At 46.2% G+C, this 17,058-nt stretch overlaps 1 protein-coding gene across 1 annotated transcript in view; it reads left to right on the top strand.

Moving 5' to 3' along the window:
• LOC142020058 (tyrosine 3-monooxygenase-like) overlaps nucleotides 1-17,058 on the top strand; it is a 61,204-nt gene that overhangs the window by 27,647 nt on the left and 16,499 nt on the right. The window contains exons 8-10 of the mRNA XM_075007641.1: nucleotides 1,404-1,473; nucleotides 6,368-6,424; nucleotides 7,524-7,619. Of these exons, the coding sequence (XP_074863742.1) occupies nucleotides 1,404-1,473; nucleotides 6,368-6,424; nucleotides 7,524-7,619 (223 nt within the window). The remainder of the gene's footprint in view (nucleotides 1-1,403; nucleotides 1,474-6,367; nucleotides 6,425-7,523; nucleotides 7,620-17,058) is intronic.

The raw sequence follows: 17,058 nt of genomic DNA, 5'->3' as shown, positions 1-17,058 counted from the left end.
GGGAATCTGTTGTTATTGCAAAGTTGTCTGGAGAAGGAAAAGACCAGTGAGCATCTGGTTTCATCTCTTCATTCTTGTTTTTGTGAACCATTTGCTGAGTTCTGAGAAGCTGTTTGGCAGCCTCCAGCACACAGGAAACGTGGTGCCCTTCATGAAAAGCTTATGGTACAAATTAGAAACAGCATCTTGGCTTGATTTGGAACGCCCATCAATCCCACTGAAGTTTTGGGGCACTGCAGTGGCTCAGCACCTTTGAGAATCAGGCCAGGAGGGCCAAATCCAGAGTTGACGTAATTGTGGAGGAAGATGGAGAGGTGTAAATTACACCTGAGTCAGAGTGGATTGAACTGGGTATAACTCACACATTGAGTAGGTTTATACAACATCTTTTCAAGTCCTCTTCTTTGTTGTTGTGTTCACCATGAGCCCACACTTCTGCTCCTCCAAACTCCCACCAGCATTTGCACCACTTCTCAATTTGGCTGATGGTGTACAGTTATAAACTGTTCTTCTGCAAAGCTTAAATGTACAAGTAGCACTGGGTGAAAAGACCTTTTCTGCTGTGGCCTGGTTTTTGGAGATGCAGCTGAGCACTTACAAGTTTGAATGAAGTTAATGGGAGCTGTGGCCATGAGAGTTCTGTTTTTGTAACTTGTGCTCAGGGCATGGCCTGATATCAATGAAAAGCTGCATGGTAAAAGTATATGCCAGAAAGACAGATCCATGTGAAGAGGAGGTATCTGAGCAAATCACTCAAGTGGGGGAGTTCTAAATTGTAGCAGGGAACAAGGGTGATTGACAAGGAGGAGGAGGATAACAAAGGTAGTTGAAAAGGTAGGTGGTTTGGGAAAAACACCAACAGCTGGAGTATGGATAGGAGAAAATAAGAGCAGACACCCAGAACCAAGTATTTAGTTGGTATCTATATGACTCCACTGAAGTCCTGATATATGTTCCCAAAGGAGCATCACTGAATTATGCCAGCTGAAAATCTAGCCAAGGGGTGGGAAATAAGTGGCTGGACACAGTTTGTCAGGCTTAGCTCTTGGTGGGCCGCCAGAAGCTTTATTTGCCAGCACATTCATAGGTATAGCCTCTCGCAGCTCCCATTGGTCATGAATCACTCTTTCCGGCCAATGGGAGCTGTGAGTGGTTGCACCTGCAAATGCGCAGGTAAATAAAACATCTGGCGGCCTGCCAAAGGCTAACGCTGGCCAGCTGTGCTCATAGGTGGCTTATTGCCCACCCCTAATCTAGCCCAGAGGTCCTTTAAAATAGGTTTGTGTGAAATGGCTGAGAGAGTAGTGGTGAAACAGCATATATACCCTGCTCGAAATTACACTGGGTAGAATTTTCACATAAAAACAAGCTTTATTACAAGAGAAAAATGACTTGTTTTCCAGGGACTGCTGCCACGAATTGTTGGGTCATGTTCCCATGTTAGCCAACAAAGAATTTGCCCGGTTCTCACAGGTAAGGACCTGCCCCCCCGGCTTCCTGTAACTCCAGTAACAACAACTTCTAGCTACTAGATGTGATGGGTTATTTTAAGTCAGAGGGTTTGATTCCCCATCTACACATGTTGAAGCTGGTGGTGTTATTTCTACCCTTCTGCATGGTGGGTGCCAGCTATATGCTAGGGGAGCTGTACTCCAATGCAAGGCTGGCAGTGTCTCCTTGGGGTGAAAAGGGGCCAGGCAAGGTAGGCAATATCACCAAGGGGTGAAAAGCACCAGGCCAGGGCAGAGCATGCAGTGGCTCTTAGGAAAGCTAAGAACCAAGGCAGGAATGAGAAGAGAGGAGCTTTAGTTTACAGCCAGTACTGCAGGGGAGACCCCTAAGCACTGCCTGCCTGAGACTATATAGCCCTCACACTGCATAGCAACTTACATCTCTGGCTTTCATGGGCTGTAGCCACCAAAACAAGTTCATCCTATCCCTGCCTTAGCATTTGATTTCTGCCAAGGTATGTTGATTATGCAGTTCACTGTAGCATTCAGAAGAGTTTTATAAATGACCATGTTCTGAAACCATTACTCAGGCTGCTGCTACACTACTGCACTCCCGTCAGAGGTGCCATGGTAATGAGGCAATGTGAAGCACACTAATGAGGTGCTCATGTCCACATTCAGTGCCTCATTAGCATAATGGCAGTCGTGTGAATTTTGAATTGCAGATGGACAGTGTAGATGGGGGTGGCTTTGAAATAATTACCCCACTTCAGCATTCCCTTACTCCTATCTAGCTCTGTGGGAGTAGGGGAATGTCGAAGTGGGGCGCTTATTTCAAAGCTGCCCCCATCTTCACTGTCAATCTGCAATTCAAAGTCTGTTCACGTGGCAGCCACTATGCTAATGAGGTGCTGAATTGCACTATAGCGCCTTATTAGTCTGCTTCGAATTTCCTCATTCCCATGCCTCCTCCGACAAGACAATGGTAGTGTAGCAGCAACCTTAGAGTGATGAGAGCCTTACTTCCTGAGCAATGTCCTTAAACTGGACTTACATGTGGAGTAAGTGCCATTCCATGAAAGTGTATCAGGATCTGGCCCCAAGCGGATTTAGTGCTTCTGAAAAACTGTTCTGTGGTTAAAGAACTGGAGTCTCCAAGGCATGCCAGTCTATTCTCTATTTAAACACAGAAGCGGGGCAGCATGGGAACTCAAACTTCTCCTGGCTGGCATTCTTAGCATGCCTTAGACGTGATATGGTGGGATACCCCCATGGGATGAGAAGGTACCTCCTACACTAGCCTCTTCAGTCTTTTCCCGCTATTGAGACTGCCAACAAAAGAGCCAGGGCTTTTGTGATGTGGATGCCTGTCCATTAACTCTGGATAGGGACACCATCTGGTTTCATGTCATGGAGCCTAGGATCAGGAATCCAAGTCCAGGGTCAGAAGTTGGATTACCTAGAGTGAGGAAAGGAGTGGAAAGAGGTCCAGGAGAGGCAGGGAGAGGTCTGGGAACAAGTTGGACACATCCCATGGCCATCAATTTTGGTCACTACCATATCTGAACCAATGGATCATCTGCTATTTCAATGCTCTGTGATTTTGGGGTGGTGGGAACACTCTTTTGCTTGACACTCAAAATAAAGACTCATTAGAAGATGTAAAAATAAGGGACTATTCTCATTTCAGAACCACCAGGTTCTATTGTTGTTGTTTTCTTTGCTGCTTTATGGAAGAGAGAACATGGGCTCTCAAAAACTCGCTCATTTAAATGAATGGCATCAAGTGTTTTCATGGATGGATTTCTTTCATGGAAATTCTTCTTGATTTCATCCACTATGTGAAAATTAATGGTGAAAATGTCTGTTTTGTTTTTGTTACTATGACGCTGTATCCAGGGCTTGAACTATAAGGAGGCTTCAGAGAAATACCATTCCCATTCTTGAAATAATGTAATTAGCTTAATGGAGAGCAGACAGCTTCTTGCTATTGACCTCTACTGCTGAAAAGTTCAGCAGTACTCTTCTGAAGTGCTAATAGGCCCAGTCCAGCTCTCTCTGTAGTTGGTGCGAGTCTTCCTGTTGTCTTTAACAGCAGTTTTAACAGGCCCAGATTTCCACTGGGCAGGGAAAACTATAAAGTTAACTTGTAGCTCATGCCATTCTGGAGGAGTACGCTGAGATTTTCCAAGATCTATTTTTTTCTACCCATTTTTTTGCCATGTTCATCGCCATAGTATGAGGATCTTCTACTAGTCCATCAAGCCCTGTGACAACACATCTGCCTCATGTTGTTTGTTCTCTCTTCCTTTCCCCAGAAGGAGAAGTGTGCATAGTGGACTGTCTCTTTTCTGAGGGTTTGTCTTTCTTTAAAAAAATATGTACACGCTTTTACTCTGTGCTTGTTAGGGAAAAGTCGTGTGTTTTTCCTGAGGAGCAGAAAACGGTGAGGTCTGTGATGGTCCTTTGCTCTTGCAGGAGTTCATTCCACAGACTGGGATGGCCCTGCAGAAAAATCTGTCCCCTGTACAGACAAGCTGTTTGATTGTTCAGAAGTCCACTGCATCAGGAGAGTCTTGTTGCTGCTTATAGATTTTGAGATGGTCTTTTACAAAGCATGGGCTCAGGCCACCCAATGGCTGGAACATAAGGACTGAGACCATAGATTTGATTTTAAATTCTACAGGAACTCAGTATAAGGAGGGTGTCACGTGATAGGTACATGGGCAGCTGTGGCCAGTGGGCAGAGAGGGAGTCATGCCCAATGATCAGAGCAAGAGTCAGGTCCATTTGTTAGAACATGAGTGTGTTGCCATGAATCAGAGGTCTAATGTCAGTCAAAGGCCACAGCCTTCTGAGAGGCTAGAAGTCAGAGATCAGAGCCACAGGTTGGAGCCAGAGGTCAGGAATCAGATTCAGGGATCAGAACTGGATTACCTGAAGTGAGGAAAGGAGTGGTAAAGGCTGGATCAAGGCAGGACCTGGGCTGGGAACAAGCAGGAGCTATCACTAACATGGGCAAATGCTTTGAGAGAGTGCCCAACTGCTGCTACAGCTGGGCTTAAGAGCTGGTCTGCTGACTTTGCAAACCACTGGAGCAACAACAGAGAGAAAGCCTGTTCTGGTCTGGCTATGGTCTGAAGGAGTGGGTCTGTCCCACGAAAGCTCATCACCTAATACGTTATTTTGTTAGTTTTTAAAGTGTTACTGGACTGCTTTCCACTGGAACAGCATACGACAGACAAGTTGTGCTCATTAGGTTCGCCCAGAGACTGGCTGTGCTGGCAGCCCTGCTTCCACACAGGCCATGCTTCCTGTCCTGATTCCTGACAGAGGACAAGGCAGGTGCCATGTGCTTACTGTAGCCTGTGTAGTTGAGGAGAAATGCTACAGTATTCTGAGCTAGTTGGAGCTTCTTCATGCCTCCCTGCCCAGGTACACTGCAGTGCTTACAGTCCAGCTGAGAGGTGTCAACGGCTTGATAACTGAGGGCAGGTCTTTGTTTACCAGAATGGGATGGAGTTTCCTAGCTAAGTGGAGCTGGTAGAAAGCACTCCTCTGCCATGGCTATACAAGTGCTCACCACCCCCAAGTTATCCCAGAATAGTCCTAGACAACTAAGCTGACCAATTATGACTCTGTGACTTCCACCAACAAGGATTGCACTGTAGCTAAAAGCTCTTTAAAATATTTCCTCTGCCCACCAACGTCACCTTTGACTTGCTCAGGGCAGCTTCCAGAGGCTGTCCTCCATCCAAGAGCTGAGCTCACCTAAGCACTGGGCTCATTTGGTGATGGTCATGTGGCCATGTGTGGTGAAGGACAGGAAGAGCTACGTGCTGTTTGCATTTTGCTAGCTCCTGAGTCTGCACTGTCTGACATTTTGCCTACTGGCTGCATCTTAGTTTTAACATGAAAGAAGCAACAGAGGGGCTTCCTAGCCCACCAAGTCTCTGATGTGATGACCCATCTCTGGCATAAGGCATGTTACTTCCTTACACACGCGGATTCTTTGTAGGGAGAGCCATCCTGGCCACTCCCCTTCTTTCAGTCAGAAACCAATTAGGTATGCTGAGTCACATCCCTGACACAGTTCAGCAGGCACCAACTTTTGGAATCTCGGATAAGGTTTGGTTCAGGTTTTTGGTTCTCTTCCTGTACTGGGGCCGGGTGGTGGTGGCAGTTCTTATTTTATCCAAACCACGCCAGTCTTACCTTTAACAGGCTGCTGAATTCTCTTCTGTACAGGATGGGTTGAAGATGGAGGGTTCCAGGTAGTGTTGTAACAGAGTGGGGAAAAGGAACAGTTAGGAAGAGAGAAGGAAAGAACAGGGAAGACAGCAAGGGGGGCAGGAAACTACCAGAGGACATGAAAGTGTTAGGGAAGCCAGAAATGCAAATGGGGAGGCAGAGAGAGCGAGGGGGTAAGCAACTGAAAAGGCAAGGCTCAGCAGGTAGGCTGCCCCACAGGCAACAAGTCCAGTGAGTGGAGCTGGCATAAGAACTAGAAAGTGGTCTGGCAAGTAGGAAAGAAACTATTTGTGTGTTGCCTGGCCATGCAGTGGGAGAAGCTGGAGGTGCCATCATTCAATCATACAGACCTTGCCCTCCTTACAAGGTTCCTTTGCTGTTTGGGGAAAGAGGGCATGTGCCTGAGTCAAAACTAGGCCAAGAGCTGGCCAACACACGGCTAAGAACAATAAGTGATTAAATAGTTTTAAGGATCAGTAAATCTAGTTCCTTGTGCTGCATAAATGAGACCAAAATGAACAAAGGTATCTTGGAAATCCTCGTAAGACATGTAAGGTGGCAAACAGCAGTGACTATCTTATGTGGAAATGAGGTAGCATTCCTCTGTCTCTGTCTTTCTCCTTTAGGCTAACACACACAAATATTACATTGTCTACTTGCTTTAGGCTATTGGACTGGCTTCTCTTGGATCATCTGATGCTGAGATTGAAAAACTGTCAACAGTAAGTACAGGTTACCTTTTAATATCGGAGATTTTTTTTATCTCCAGATGAGGAAATGGCAGAAGCACGTGTTCAGGAAAGCTGATAAGCACATGCTGAACTTTAAGCAAGTATTTCATTATTTTTCCTGAATCTGAATATCTTCCTGAAACAGGGTCTTCGTTCTGTTTCGGTCACAGAAGCATTTCTAGCTTCACATCACTCTAGCTACTAGGTCAGATTATTTGCATCCTAGTATTAAACTTGAATTGAAAAAAACAGTTTCTATTTGTGTGAGCATCCATCAGCCACTAGCTGTCATGCTCCACAGCTGAAAAACCTTAGAACTATTAAAAGCAGCTGTGTGGTGACTACCACTCTAGAGACAGCAGGACTAGGACTAAAAAGATCTAGGTTCTAGCCCCTCTCTGCCATTAAATTGCTGGGAGACCTCAGTGAAGTCACTTCATCTCCCTAAACCTCAGATTCCCCCTGTGTGGAAAAGGGGAAAATAATACTGGTATACTACCTAAAGTGCTGGGCAATCCATGGGTGAAAAGCACTATGTGAGAACAGCTATTTTTATTTCAGACAGCAGTAGTTATGTTCATTTGCATGATCAAATCCTCAGCTAAGTAAAATAACATCACTCCACCACAAGCAGCCACAAGAAAAACCTTGTGGAGCTTTTTGTCAGCTGAGGATCTGCTCCACAAGGTTTTTCTTGTGGCTGCCCCCTAACTATCTGCCCTAGTCACTGAAGAATCAAGATTTAAATAGATAAATAAGTAAGGACATTTTCTTAATACATAAAAATATACAAACTTCATGCTTAAAATAACTAGAAATTGAGAACAACAAGAAGTCCTCTGGCACCTTATAGACTAACAGATACTTGAGCTTTTGTGAGCGAAGACCCCCTTCGTCAGAAGCATGAGTGGAGGAGTGGGTGTTTCAGAGGAGGGAGTCTCAGTCAAGGGGAGGGCCACAGCTGACAAGGTCAAGAAAAGTAATCAGGAAAGAAACAGAAGTTAGGGCACAAGGAAAGTAATAAAAGGGGAGGTGATTAGGAGATTGGTTTATGGCTCTCACAAGCTGATTAGCTGTTCTTGCCTATCAGCTCTATTGGTTCACTTTAGAGTTTGGCCTCTGCAAAGAAAATGGATCCATCAAAGCCTATGGAGCAGGACTCCTTTCATCTTACGGGGAGCTTGTGGTAAGTAAAATGTGTTTATTATTGATGGATTCCTGTGATCCACTTCCCAAGTTTTCTGCCATCAAAATATCCTGAGGATCAATTTAAAAATCACGTGATCATCGCTTTTATAACCTCACATCTCCACTCCTCCCATGCAAGAGAAATTCAGATATTCTCTTCTCTGCTACAACAGCCAGCAAAATCGTGGACAGAAAAGTTATAGATCTGTCTTCCAGTTAAACAGCTAACATAGCCCTGAAAACTGGCCACACATGTGAACTAACAGTCTATTTCCCAACTGTATCTTTACTAACAGAAGCCTGGCCTCTCTCAGCCCATGCAGAATGTGTCAAGCCATTTAATGGCATCAGCTGCAGCCAGGTGGAGAGCTAGTAGCCCGCTGGAAGTGAGCACTTATCAAAGAGATGTGCAATAGTCTGAAGGTCACTGCAGCTGCATTGGGGGCCATTAGAAAAACCCTCTTTAAAGAGGTGAGCTGGACAGGTGTCCTGTCATGTTGAAAACCCGTTCTCAGATGACCGCTGGTGCCTGGGTGGGTCAAAACCAGCAGTCAGAAGCTTGTCTGTCAGACCCAGCACTGCTGAGGGCAAGTGGGGAGGGGGTGGCTGGATGCGTACCCCAAAAGGGACATGGTCAGTTGCAGAAGGGGTGGGCCTAGGACATTTGGTTCTCAGTGCTGCCAGGACCACCACACTGACCCCTCCCCCACCCTACTCCCTCCAAGCCTGGAGCTTGGGGCCACTTTGAAAGGCTGGGCCTAGGGGCAGCTGCCCCCTTTGCCACCTCCCTGTCAGCAGGCCTAGTCAGGCATTAAGCTAGTGTAGCTGCATGTTATTCACTGAAGGGCATTGAGTCTTCTGGACCTGGCATGCTTCTATCTCATGTAAACCAAACTGCCGGGTTCAGTCTCCAAACTGGACAGTGCTCAGTTTGCAGAGCTAAAGTATATGTGTTATTACATTATGGTATTGTGATCTTGCGCATGACCATTTTTTAAACTGCGTTCTAGAAGTGCAGGGCCGATTCATGAAATACTGGACTTTCTCACTTTGAAACAAAAGATCGCTGTGCATTGCCACAAATCATACTCAGTTCCCATGTTTGGTTTGGGCTGGTACCTGTTCTGGGTCAAGTCTGCAGGATACTTATATTTCCTTACACTTCCCTCTGCCTTCACCTTATGCATCGTCAACACACACATAGTTTGTCCCTGATTTTATTTATCTTTTAAAATCTGTCAGATCTGTTATCAAAACTGAATATAGATCAAGGATAAGCATTTGTGTTATCCCCTTATCTGTCTGACTATTTTATAGCTTTAAATCTAATTTAGTTTGACATTAAGCTGGGGTATAAAGGATGCAGGTTCTCATGTCTCCAAATATTAATGTTTTGAGGCTCCTAGGCTAAAGTTCAGAAGCTCAGTAAAGGTTAACTGATGGTTTTCTGGCATGGCTGCTGGGGATTTTGACAGAGCTTTAAATCTCCTTTAAGTGATTAATCACAATAGAGGAATCAGGTCAAGTCCTAATGCTAGGTCTGTGGTGAGAGAAATGGAGTTAGTATATGACCTTGGTTGTAAAGGCTAAAACTACATCTGCCATTTAACTGAATATAAAAGACAAGTGATTTGTATCATTCTCAGTGCTGCCTAATGTTCTCATTAAGAACTGAATAATGAGTTGAGATGTTTTAATTCCTTTCCTGCAATTTGCTGCCAATTCATTTTAAAATTAAGTTTATCAACCATTCTATTCTATTCTAGCAAAGTTCTCATATCACACTCATCACTGCAGTCCAGGAGTGCCTTCCAAGACCTCATTATGGTAACTTGACTAACATCTCTGTGTATTCTCTCATTCTCTGTCCCACAGGGATATTTTTAAAATATGCATGTGGCTACGTATTTATTTTGCAGAAGTCAAGGTCAGAGAGATGCCCCTTATTCTTGGAGTAAGAGGTAGTATAGACTTTGGTGATCCTTAATACCTGACATGGAGGGGTTCATTCCACAGTCTCCTGCCAGCCTCTGATAAAGTTCTGGCTCTGGCAATGTTTCCCCTTATTGTACAGAGTTCTACTGCGTCAAAGACTTGGAGTTATTGCCCTGGGTTCTATCCCAGAGTATTAGGTGGTCCTTTAGCTATCCTGGGCCCAGATTACAAAGCACAATGAAGGTATGAGCTGAGACCTTGAACTTATAATGAACTGCAAAATGGTTGGGAGAGCAGAGGACAGATGTGATGAGCTTATATTAGTCAGAGTTGCAGAGGAAAGATGCTGCTAGTTGGGGCTTCATATGTGCTGGAGATTTCAGGTCCAGATATAGCACAGTGCCTTAGTTCAGCTGAGGGATGACAATGGCGTGAACGACTAAGGCCAGGTCTCTAGCCAGAGCTAATAGAAAGCATTATTCATGGATACTTCTGTATGAGAGCTTGACATCAGTGAGAAATCTAAGAGTAGTCCGAAACTATAGAATGAATTATTCCATTATCAGTGGATCTAACAGAGACTTCAGCATAGCAGTAAACTCTTCCAAATGTTTTCCTTTCCCCACCAGCACCACCTTAGCTTTGCTCGTGTTCAATTTCAGCCAATTGTTCTTATTTCACGAGCAGATCTCATTCCAGCACTGGGCCATCTTGTTGTTGGTGGTATGATTGTATATGAAAGATAAGTAGAGCTGTGCGTCATCTGCATGTTGTTGCATGTGAGTCCCTGCCATCTGAGCAGTTCACCACGTAGGTGTTGAATAGGACTTGAGAACCATGCCTGACTCTAAGACTAGCAGTTGTGGTGAGTATGACTGCTAGACAACTTGCCTTCCCTGAACTGTATGAACAGTCATTTAATCATAGGGTTGTAACAGACCTAGGGAAGTCATCATGTCCAGCTCTCCTACTCACAGCAGGCCCAAGGCCAACTAAATCATCCCAGACAGAGCTTTGTCCACCACTTCTCTAGGTAATCTATTCCAGTGCTTCACCATCCTTCTGGTGAATCTGTCTTTCCTAATATCCAACTGAGACCTCTTCCACTGCAACTTGAGACCATTGCTCGTCCTGCTGTCATCTATCATCACTGAAAACAGCCCCTCCCCATCCTCTTTGTAAGCCTCTTTCAGGTATTTGAAGGCTGCTATCAAAGCCCCCTCACTCTTCTCAGTTCCACATCAGCTTTCAGTATTGTACTGTAAGTTATTGTTTCATAGCTGTCTGCCATTCTGCATTATGCAAAGCTAGTAGCTGACAGTCAATGCTGTTGGACAGGTGTAATTCAAAGTGTCGTGTGGTGTGTGTGATATTGTAATGATATTCTTTAAAAAGACGAGCTTTCAGCCACGTTCATTGACTCTACATCTCATCTGAATGATGTTTGGGGTCATTGTATGTGCTGGTTGTGGTGTTATGTGTGTGGTTTTGTTGGGTTGTGCTGTGCCCATCTGCGTGGCAGGCAAGCAAAGAGTGTGTACTGCCATGAGGGTCTGTGTGTGTTCCAGCTTATTGTATATACTGGTTGTGCAGTTGCCAGTGTTGATCCGTGTCAGGTTGTACCGTGAAACTTGTGTTTATCTGTACAGTTGGCAGCTGGCTGCAGGGGTGTGGCAGCTATGCCAAGTATTCCATCATCTGTGCAGTTTCTCTCCTACAACCAATGAAAATGGCACATGCAAGTTAGCAATAGAGCAAATGGTGGTGCCTGGTTGTTACCTGTGATAACGCAGTGGTCTAGGACTGGTTCCCTGGCATAGCTAATTGCCGTACTGTGCCTTCCCACCACCCCGTATAATTTGCAAAGTCAAAAGGATTGCATACTTAAATTGGATGGTAACAGACTGTGAAACCTAGTGGTGGTTTGATGGGGTGATATTATGAAGAAAGTAGCTCTCAGACATGCTTTAGTGGCTTCTGTTGCTTCACACTGACTCAGACATTTTAGACTCCAAGAAACATTTCTGGAATCTTATTACCTATGTGCTCCTCGTGTTCATAGATTCACAGAATCCAAGCCCATAAGGGACTATTGTGATTATCTTATATGATCTCTTGTGTAAAATGGGCTATAGAATGTCTCCAGAATAATTCCTAGAGCAGATCATTTAGAAAAATATCCTGTCTTGATCTGAGACTACACCAAGACCTTTGCTAAATTAATTACTCCCACTCTTAAAAGTTTCTACGCCTTATTTCCAGCTTGAATGCGTCTAACTTCAACATCCAGACACTGAATTGTGTTATATCTTCCTCTGCTTGCCTTAAAAGGTGATTATTAAATTTGAGTTACCATATTTGACTTTTCAAAAAAGAGAACACCCTTGAGAGGGATTGTATCTGTATCAGTACCTACCAACTCACGCTGTATTAGTATACTAAAGCACAGTATATTACAGTACATTAATACAGTGTGAATTAGTAGATACTGATACAGATACACTCCCTGTCAGGAGTGTCCTCTTTTTATATGGTAACTCTAATTAAATATTTGCCATGTAGGTACTTACAGATTGTAATTAAACACCCTTTACATATATCTTCATTGAGCTAAGTAGATGGAGCTCCTTGCATCTATCACTCTAAAAGCAGATTTTCTAATCATTTATCATTCTTGTAACCCTTCTCTGAACCTCTCCATTTCATCAATGTCTTTCGTAAATTGAGGACACCAGAACTGGCCAGATTAGTGCCAAATATAGAGGTAAAATAACCTATCTACTCCTACACAAAATATCCTTATTTATGCATCCAAGAACTGCAATAAACTTTTTGTCCTTAGTAGGGCATGGGAAGCTCATGTTCTGTTGATTATCCACCACAACCCCCAGATCTTTTTTCAGAGTCCCTGCTTCCCAGAATCCCCTGTTGTGTAAGTATGTCTACATCCTTACATTTAGCCATATAGAAAAATGCATATTTTTGCTTGTGCCCAGCTTACCAAGCAATCTTGTTCACTCTAAGGGACCCATCTTCTTTTCATCTCTTCCCCAGTTGGGGTGTCATCTGCAGATTTGATCAGCGATGTTAACGTTTTTTTCAGTTCATTAATAAAAATGTTAAATAGCAAAGGGCCAAGAACTAACACCTGTGGTACCCCATTAGAAAAACTCCCATTCAGTGGTGATTCCCCACTTACAATTTCATTTTGAACCTAACAGACAGATTTTTGCATGCATTTTTAATGTTATAGCTTTCTAGATTTTAATCAAAATATCATGTGGCACTAAGCTAAATGTCCTTCAAAAGTCCAGGTATATTATATCAACACAATTGCCAGCCCTGTAAAGAGGGCAGGGCAACTGGGACACTTGCAGTGGGCACAGTGTAATCAGGGCACAGCTCTGGTAAATTGCAAGGCTCCTCCCCACCTCTCTCCAGGATGTCTGTGTTGGCCCCTGGCCAGACTGAGTGAGCAGCTTCCAGGAGCTAAGGAGTTAATCCCCTGTCTCCTCCCCCCGCCCCCATGCTGCAGGAATCTGCCCCCTGCTCCAGGAGGAGGCAGGGACTGGGTTGCCCTGCACATCTGGGGCTTCCTGGTCCCATGCTGCCTCCATGTGCATCTGGAGCCCTGGCTGAGCAACGACTGCTCTGCACAGGGTGTGTGCAGACAGTGTGGACAAGGGAGCCCTTCTCCAGAACTCCACTGTGTCCTGGGCAGTCTTGGGTTCTGCCTGCCCCACTTCCAGAGTCTCAGCCTGCAGCAGAGAGTTCTGGGCAAAAGGCTGGGCCAGGCAGTGGCACCATCTGCTGCAGTGCCGTGCAGAAAGGTGGCAGGGGGCTCGGAGAGCCAGAGGGCAGTGAGGCGGTAGGAACACACAAGAATCAGTGCGGGGGGAGGGAGGAGGAAATTCTGGGTTTTGGTGGTATAGAGCTGTGATGGGGGAAACTGAGCAGAAGCAGAGAGGGGCGTGGGGGGGCACTGTGAGAGGCTGGAGGGAGAATACGGGAGCAGGAACAGCTTGGCTGTGGACAGGACAGCCAAGCTGTGTCTACACGTGCACGCTACTTCGAAGTAGCGGCACTAACTTCGACATAGCGCCCGTCGCGGCTACACGCGTCGGGCGCTATTTCGAAGTTAACTTCGACGTTAGGCAGCGAGACGTCGAAGTCGCTAACCTCATGAGGGGATCGGAATAGCGCCCTACTTCAACGTTCAACGTCGAAGTAGGGACCGTGTAGACGATCTCCGTCCCGCAACATCGAAATTGCTGGGTCCTCCATGGCGGCCATCAGTTGGGGGGTTGAGAGATGCTCTCTCTCCAGCCCCTGCGGGGCTCTATGGTCACCGTGTGCAGCAGCCCTTAGCCCAGGGCTTCTGGCTGCTGCTGCGGCAGCTGGGGATCCATGCTGCAGGCACAGGGTCTGCAACCAGTTGTCGGCTCTGTGGATCTTGTGTTGTTTAGTGCAACTGTGTCTGGGAGGGGCCCTTTAAGGGAGCGGCTTCCTGTTGAGTCCGCCCGGTGACCCTGTCTGCAGCTGTGCCTGGCACCCTTATTTCGATGTGTGCTACTTTGGCATGTAGACGTACCCTCGCAGCACCTATTTCGATGTGGTGCCGCGCAACGTCGAAGTTGAACGTCGACGTTGCCAGCCCTGGAGGACGTGTAGACGTTATTCATCGAAATAGCCTATTTCGATGTTGGCTTCACGTGTAGACGTAGCCCCAGAGGGCAGGGAAAGGGAGAGGGATGGTGGGAGGCACTGGCAACTTCCCAGCCATGGAGCGGGGGGCAGGGATGAAGAAGGGGGCAGGAGGGGGGAATAGGGATGCAAAGGGTTGGAGGGGGCCATGGGGCTGTGGGGCATGGGAGAGAGGCTGGTGAAACTCACAGGAATCAGGGGCCACATAAATCATCATCATCATCATCATCATCACTAGAGATAGCTTTTTCAATTTGGAGGAAAAGGGGTTCATAAAAGATATTTTGCTCCAGGCACAAAAATACCTAGTTAATGCTCTGACAATTACATTTATCAACAAGCCCGCTAATGTCACCATGGCTACGTCTACACGTGCACCCAACTTCGAAATAGATTATTTCGATGTTGCGACATCGAAATAGGCTATTTCGATGAATAACGTCTACACGTCCTCCAGGGCTGGCAACGTCGATGTTCAACTTCGACGTTGCTCAGCCCAACATCGAAATAGGCACAACGAGGGAACGTCTACACGGCAAAGTAGCACACATCGAAATAAGGGAGCCAGGCACAGCTGCAGACAGGGTCACGGGGCGGACTCAACAGCAAGCCGCTCCCTTAAAGGGCCCCTCCCAGACACACTTTCATTAAACAGTGCAAGATACACAGAGCCAACAACTAGTTGCAGACCCTGTATATGCAGCACGGACCCCCAGCTGCAGCAGCAGCAGCCAGAAGCCCTGGGCTAAGGGCTGCTGCCCACGGTGACCACAGAGCCCCGCAAGGGCTGGAGAGAGAGTATCTCTCAACCCCCCAGCTGATGGCCGCCATGGAGGACCCCGCTATTTCGATGTTGCGGGACGCGGATCGTCTACACGTCCCTACTTCGATGTTGAACGTCGAAGTAGGGCGCTATTCCCATCCGCTCATGGGGTTAGCGACTTCGACGTCTCGCCGCCTAACGTCGATTTCAACTTCGAAATAGCGCCCAACACGTGTAGACGTGACGGGCGCTATTTCGAAGTTACTGCCGCTACTTCGAAGTAGCGTGCACGTGTAGACGCAGCCCATGAGAAGATAAAAAGTTAATGCCCCCTCTAGACTTTGTCCTTCATGCAGTAATCTGTAAAGCTAGACTGCCATTTCGGCAGAATACAATATTGTACAGTTTGAACCTTTCTCATCCAGCACCCTCACAACCTGACCAGCGCCAGGGAAGAGCATTTGCCAGACCATGGGAGGTCAATATTGTCTAGCACATTACCAACACTTCCAGTGGTTACTGGGCTCTTGGAAGACATTTAGGGGTAAATTACAGCTAAATAACAGCACAGAACACTGAGAGCCAGGACTGGTGGCTGCAAACAAACTTTCTGGGACCACAGGAAACTTGGCCACACCCATGATAACTGGATATCCACCTAACTAAAATCATGCTGGATTATGGAGTTTGCGAGACAAGAGAGTTCCTGATTAGACAGGTTCAACCTGTACACACATCATTTCTATTTTGTATATCAGTTTATCTGTGTTAAACAGAAATTCCTGCTAAAATCAGTGAGGAGTTCTGTTTAAACACCGATGGCACACTGTGTTCCCATAATATTGTGGTTTCCAAAACTTGTCCTCAGTGTTTCACAAAGCTTCTAACATCTGCAGGCTTTTGCTTGCATGTTACAGTACACCTGCCTCAGGGCATGTCTATATTACAAGTGCTACAGAGGCACAGCTACGGCACCACAACTAGGCTGATGTTGAGTCTTCGTGCAGATGCTTCATACCATATGGTCTGTGTAAGATTTTCATATCCCTAAGCAACAGTACCTTGGTTGATAAAAGTATCCATCTGTCTACCTAGCTGCAGCTACATGAGGTGTTGTGTCAGCATAGCTATTCCTGGACTCCATAGCTACATTTGCCTCACTTTTAAGTTGCAAATTTTATTAGTATTTTCAGAATATTATCCTCTCTTTCTGTAAGGGCCCCTCATGGAACCAGGAAGAATATAGTCTACTGAATGGTATATACAGGTTGCACCTCCCTGATCCGGCATGCTCGAGACCAGACAGGTCCCAGCAACAGAATTTGCCAGACCAGGAGAAGTCCAGGTATTCCTCCCCAGGTGGCCCCAGCTTCCTGCTTTCCCCAGATCTCTGGAGTCCCTAGCCTGCAAGAGAGCTCCAGCAAGCAGAAGCTCTGGCCTCAGCCCTGTGCTGGAGTGGGGGCTTTGGCCCAGCCCCACACCATGGCAGAAGCCTCTTTTCCCAGTCTTGAACTGCAGCAGGGGCTCCTCCCTCCCCTCCTCCCCCACGCCGACATCCCATGCTACAGTGGGGCCTGCAGGGGTGCTAGCCCTGGCCAAGCTGCTGGCTAGTACTCTGGGCCCAGCCACTGCTCCACGCATGCAGGTCCAGCCCAGCCCTGGGACTCCCTGGTCTTGCAACAGCTGTGGCCCCATTGGACCGTGGATGCTGCTGGATTAGAGAGCAGCAGGTGCAGGAGGTTCATCCTGTATACATTTTGCCCATACTATTAGGCAAGTTCTGCACTGTTCCCCCCCGCCTTAAATTACATTACTGAACAAGTTAGGTGGAAACAAAATATTGAGTGTTCTAATTTGGTTCAGATAAGATTTTGAAAATGTGCTTAATGAAGTTATTTGTCTTTCTCAAGTCAGCACTTTGGGCTAGACATCTCAGGCACTGCCACTAGCTATTGTGACTTTGTCATAGGTGTCTCAATATTTGACAGAGCTTTCCAAGGCACAGAGTCTGAACTAATAAGAATCTCAGCTGGGT

The sequence above is a fragment of the Carettochelys insculpta genome, chromosome 1, assembly GCF_033958435.1.
Source record: "Carettochelys insculpta isolate YL-2023 chromosome 1, ASM3395843v1, whole genome shotgun sequence".
Classification (NCBI taxonomy): domain Eukaryota; kingdom Metazoa; phylum Chordata; order Testudines; family Carettochelyidae; genus Carettochelys; species Carettochelys insculpta.
This window is presented reverse-complemented; position numbering and strand designations above follow the sequence as displayed.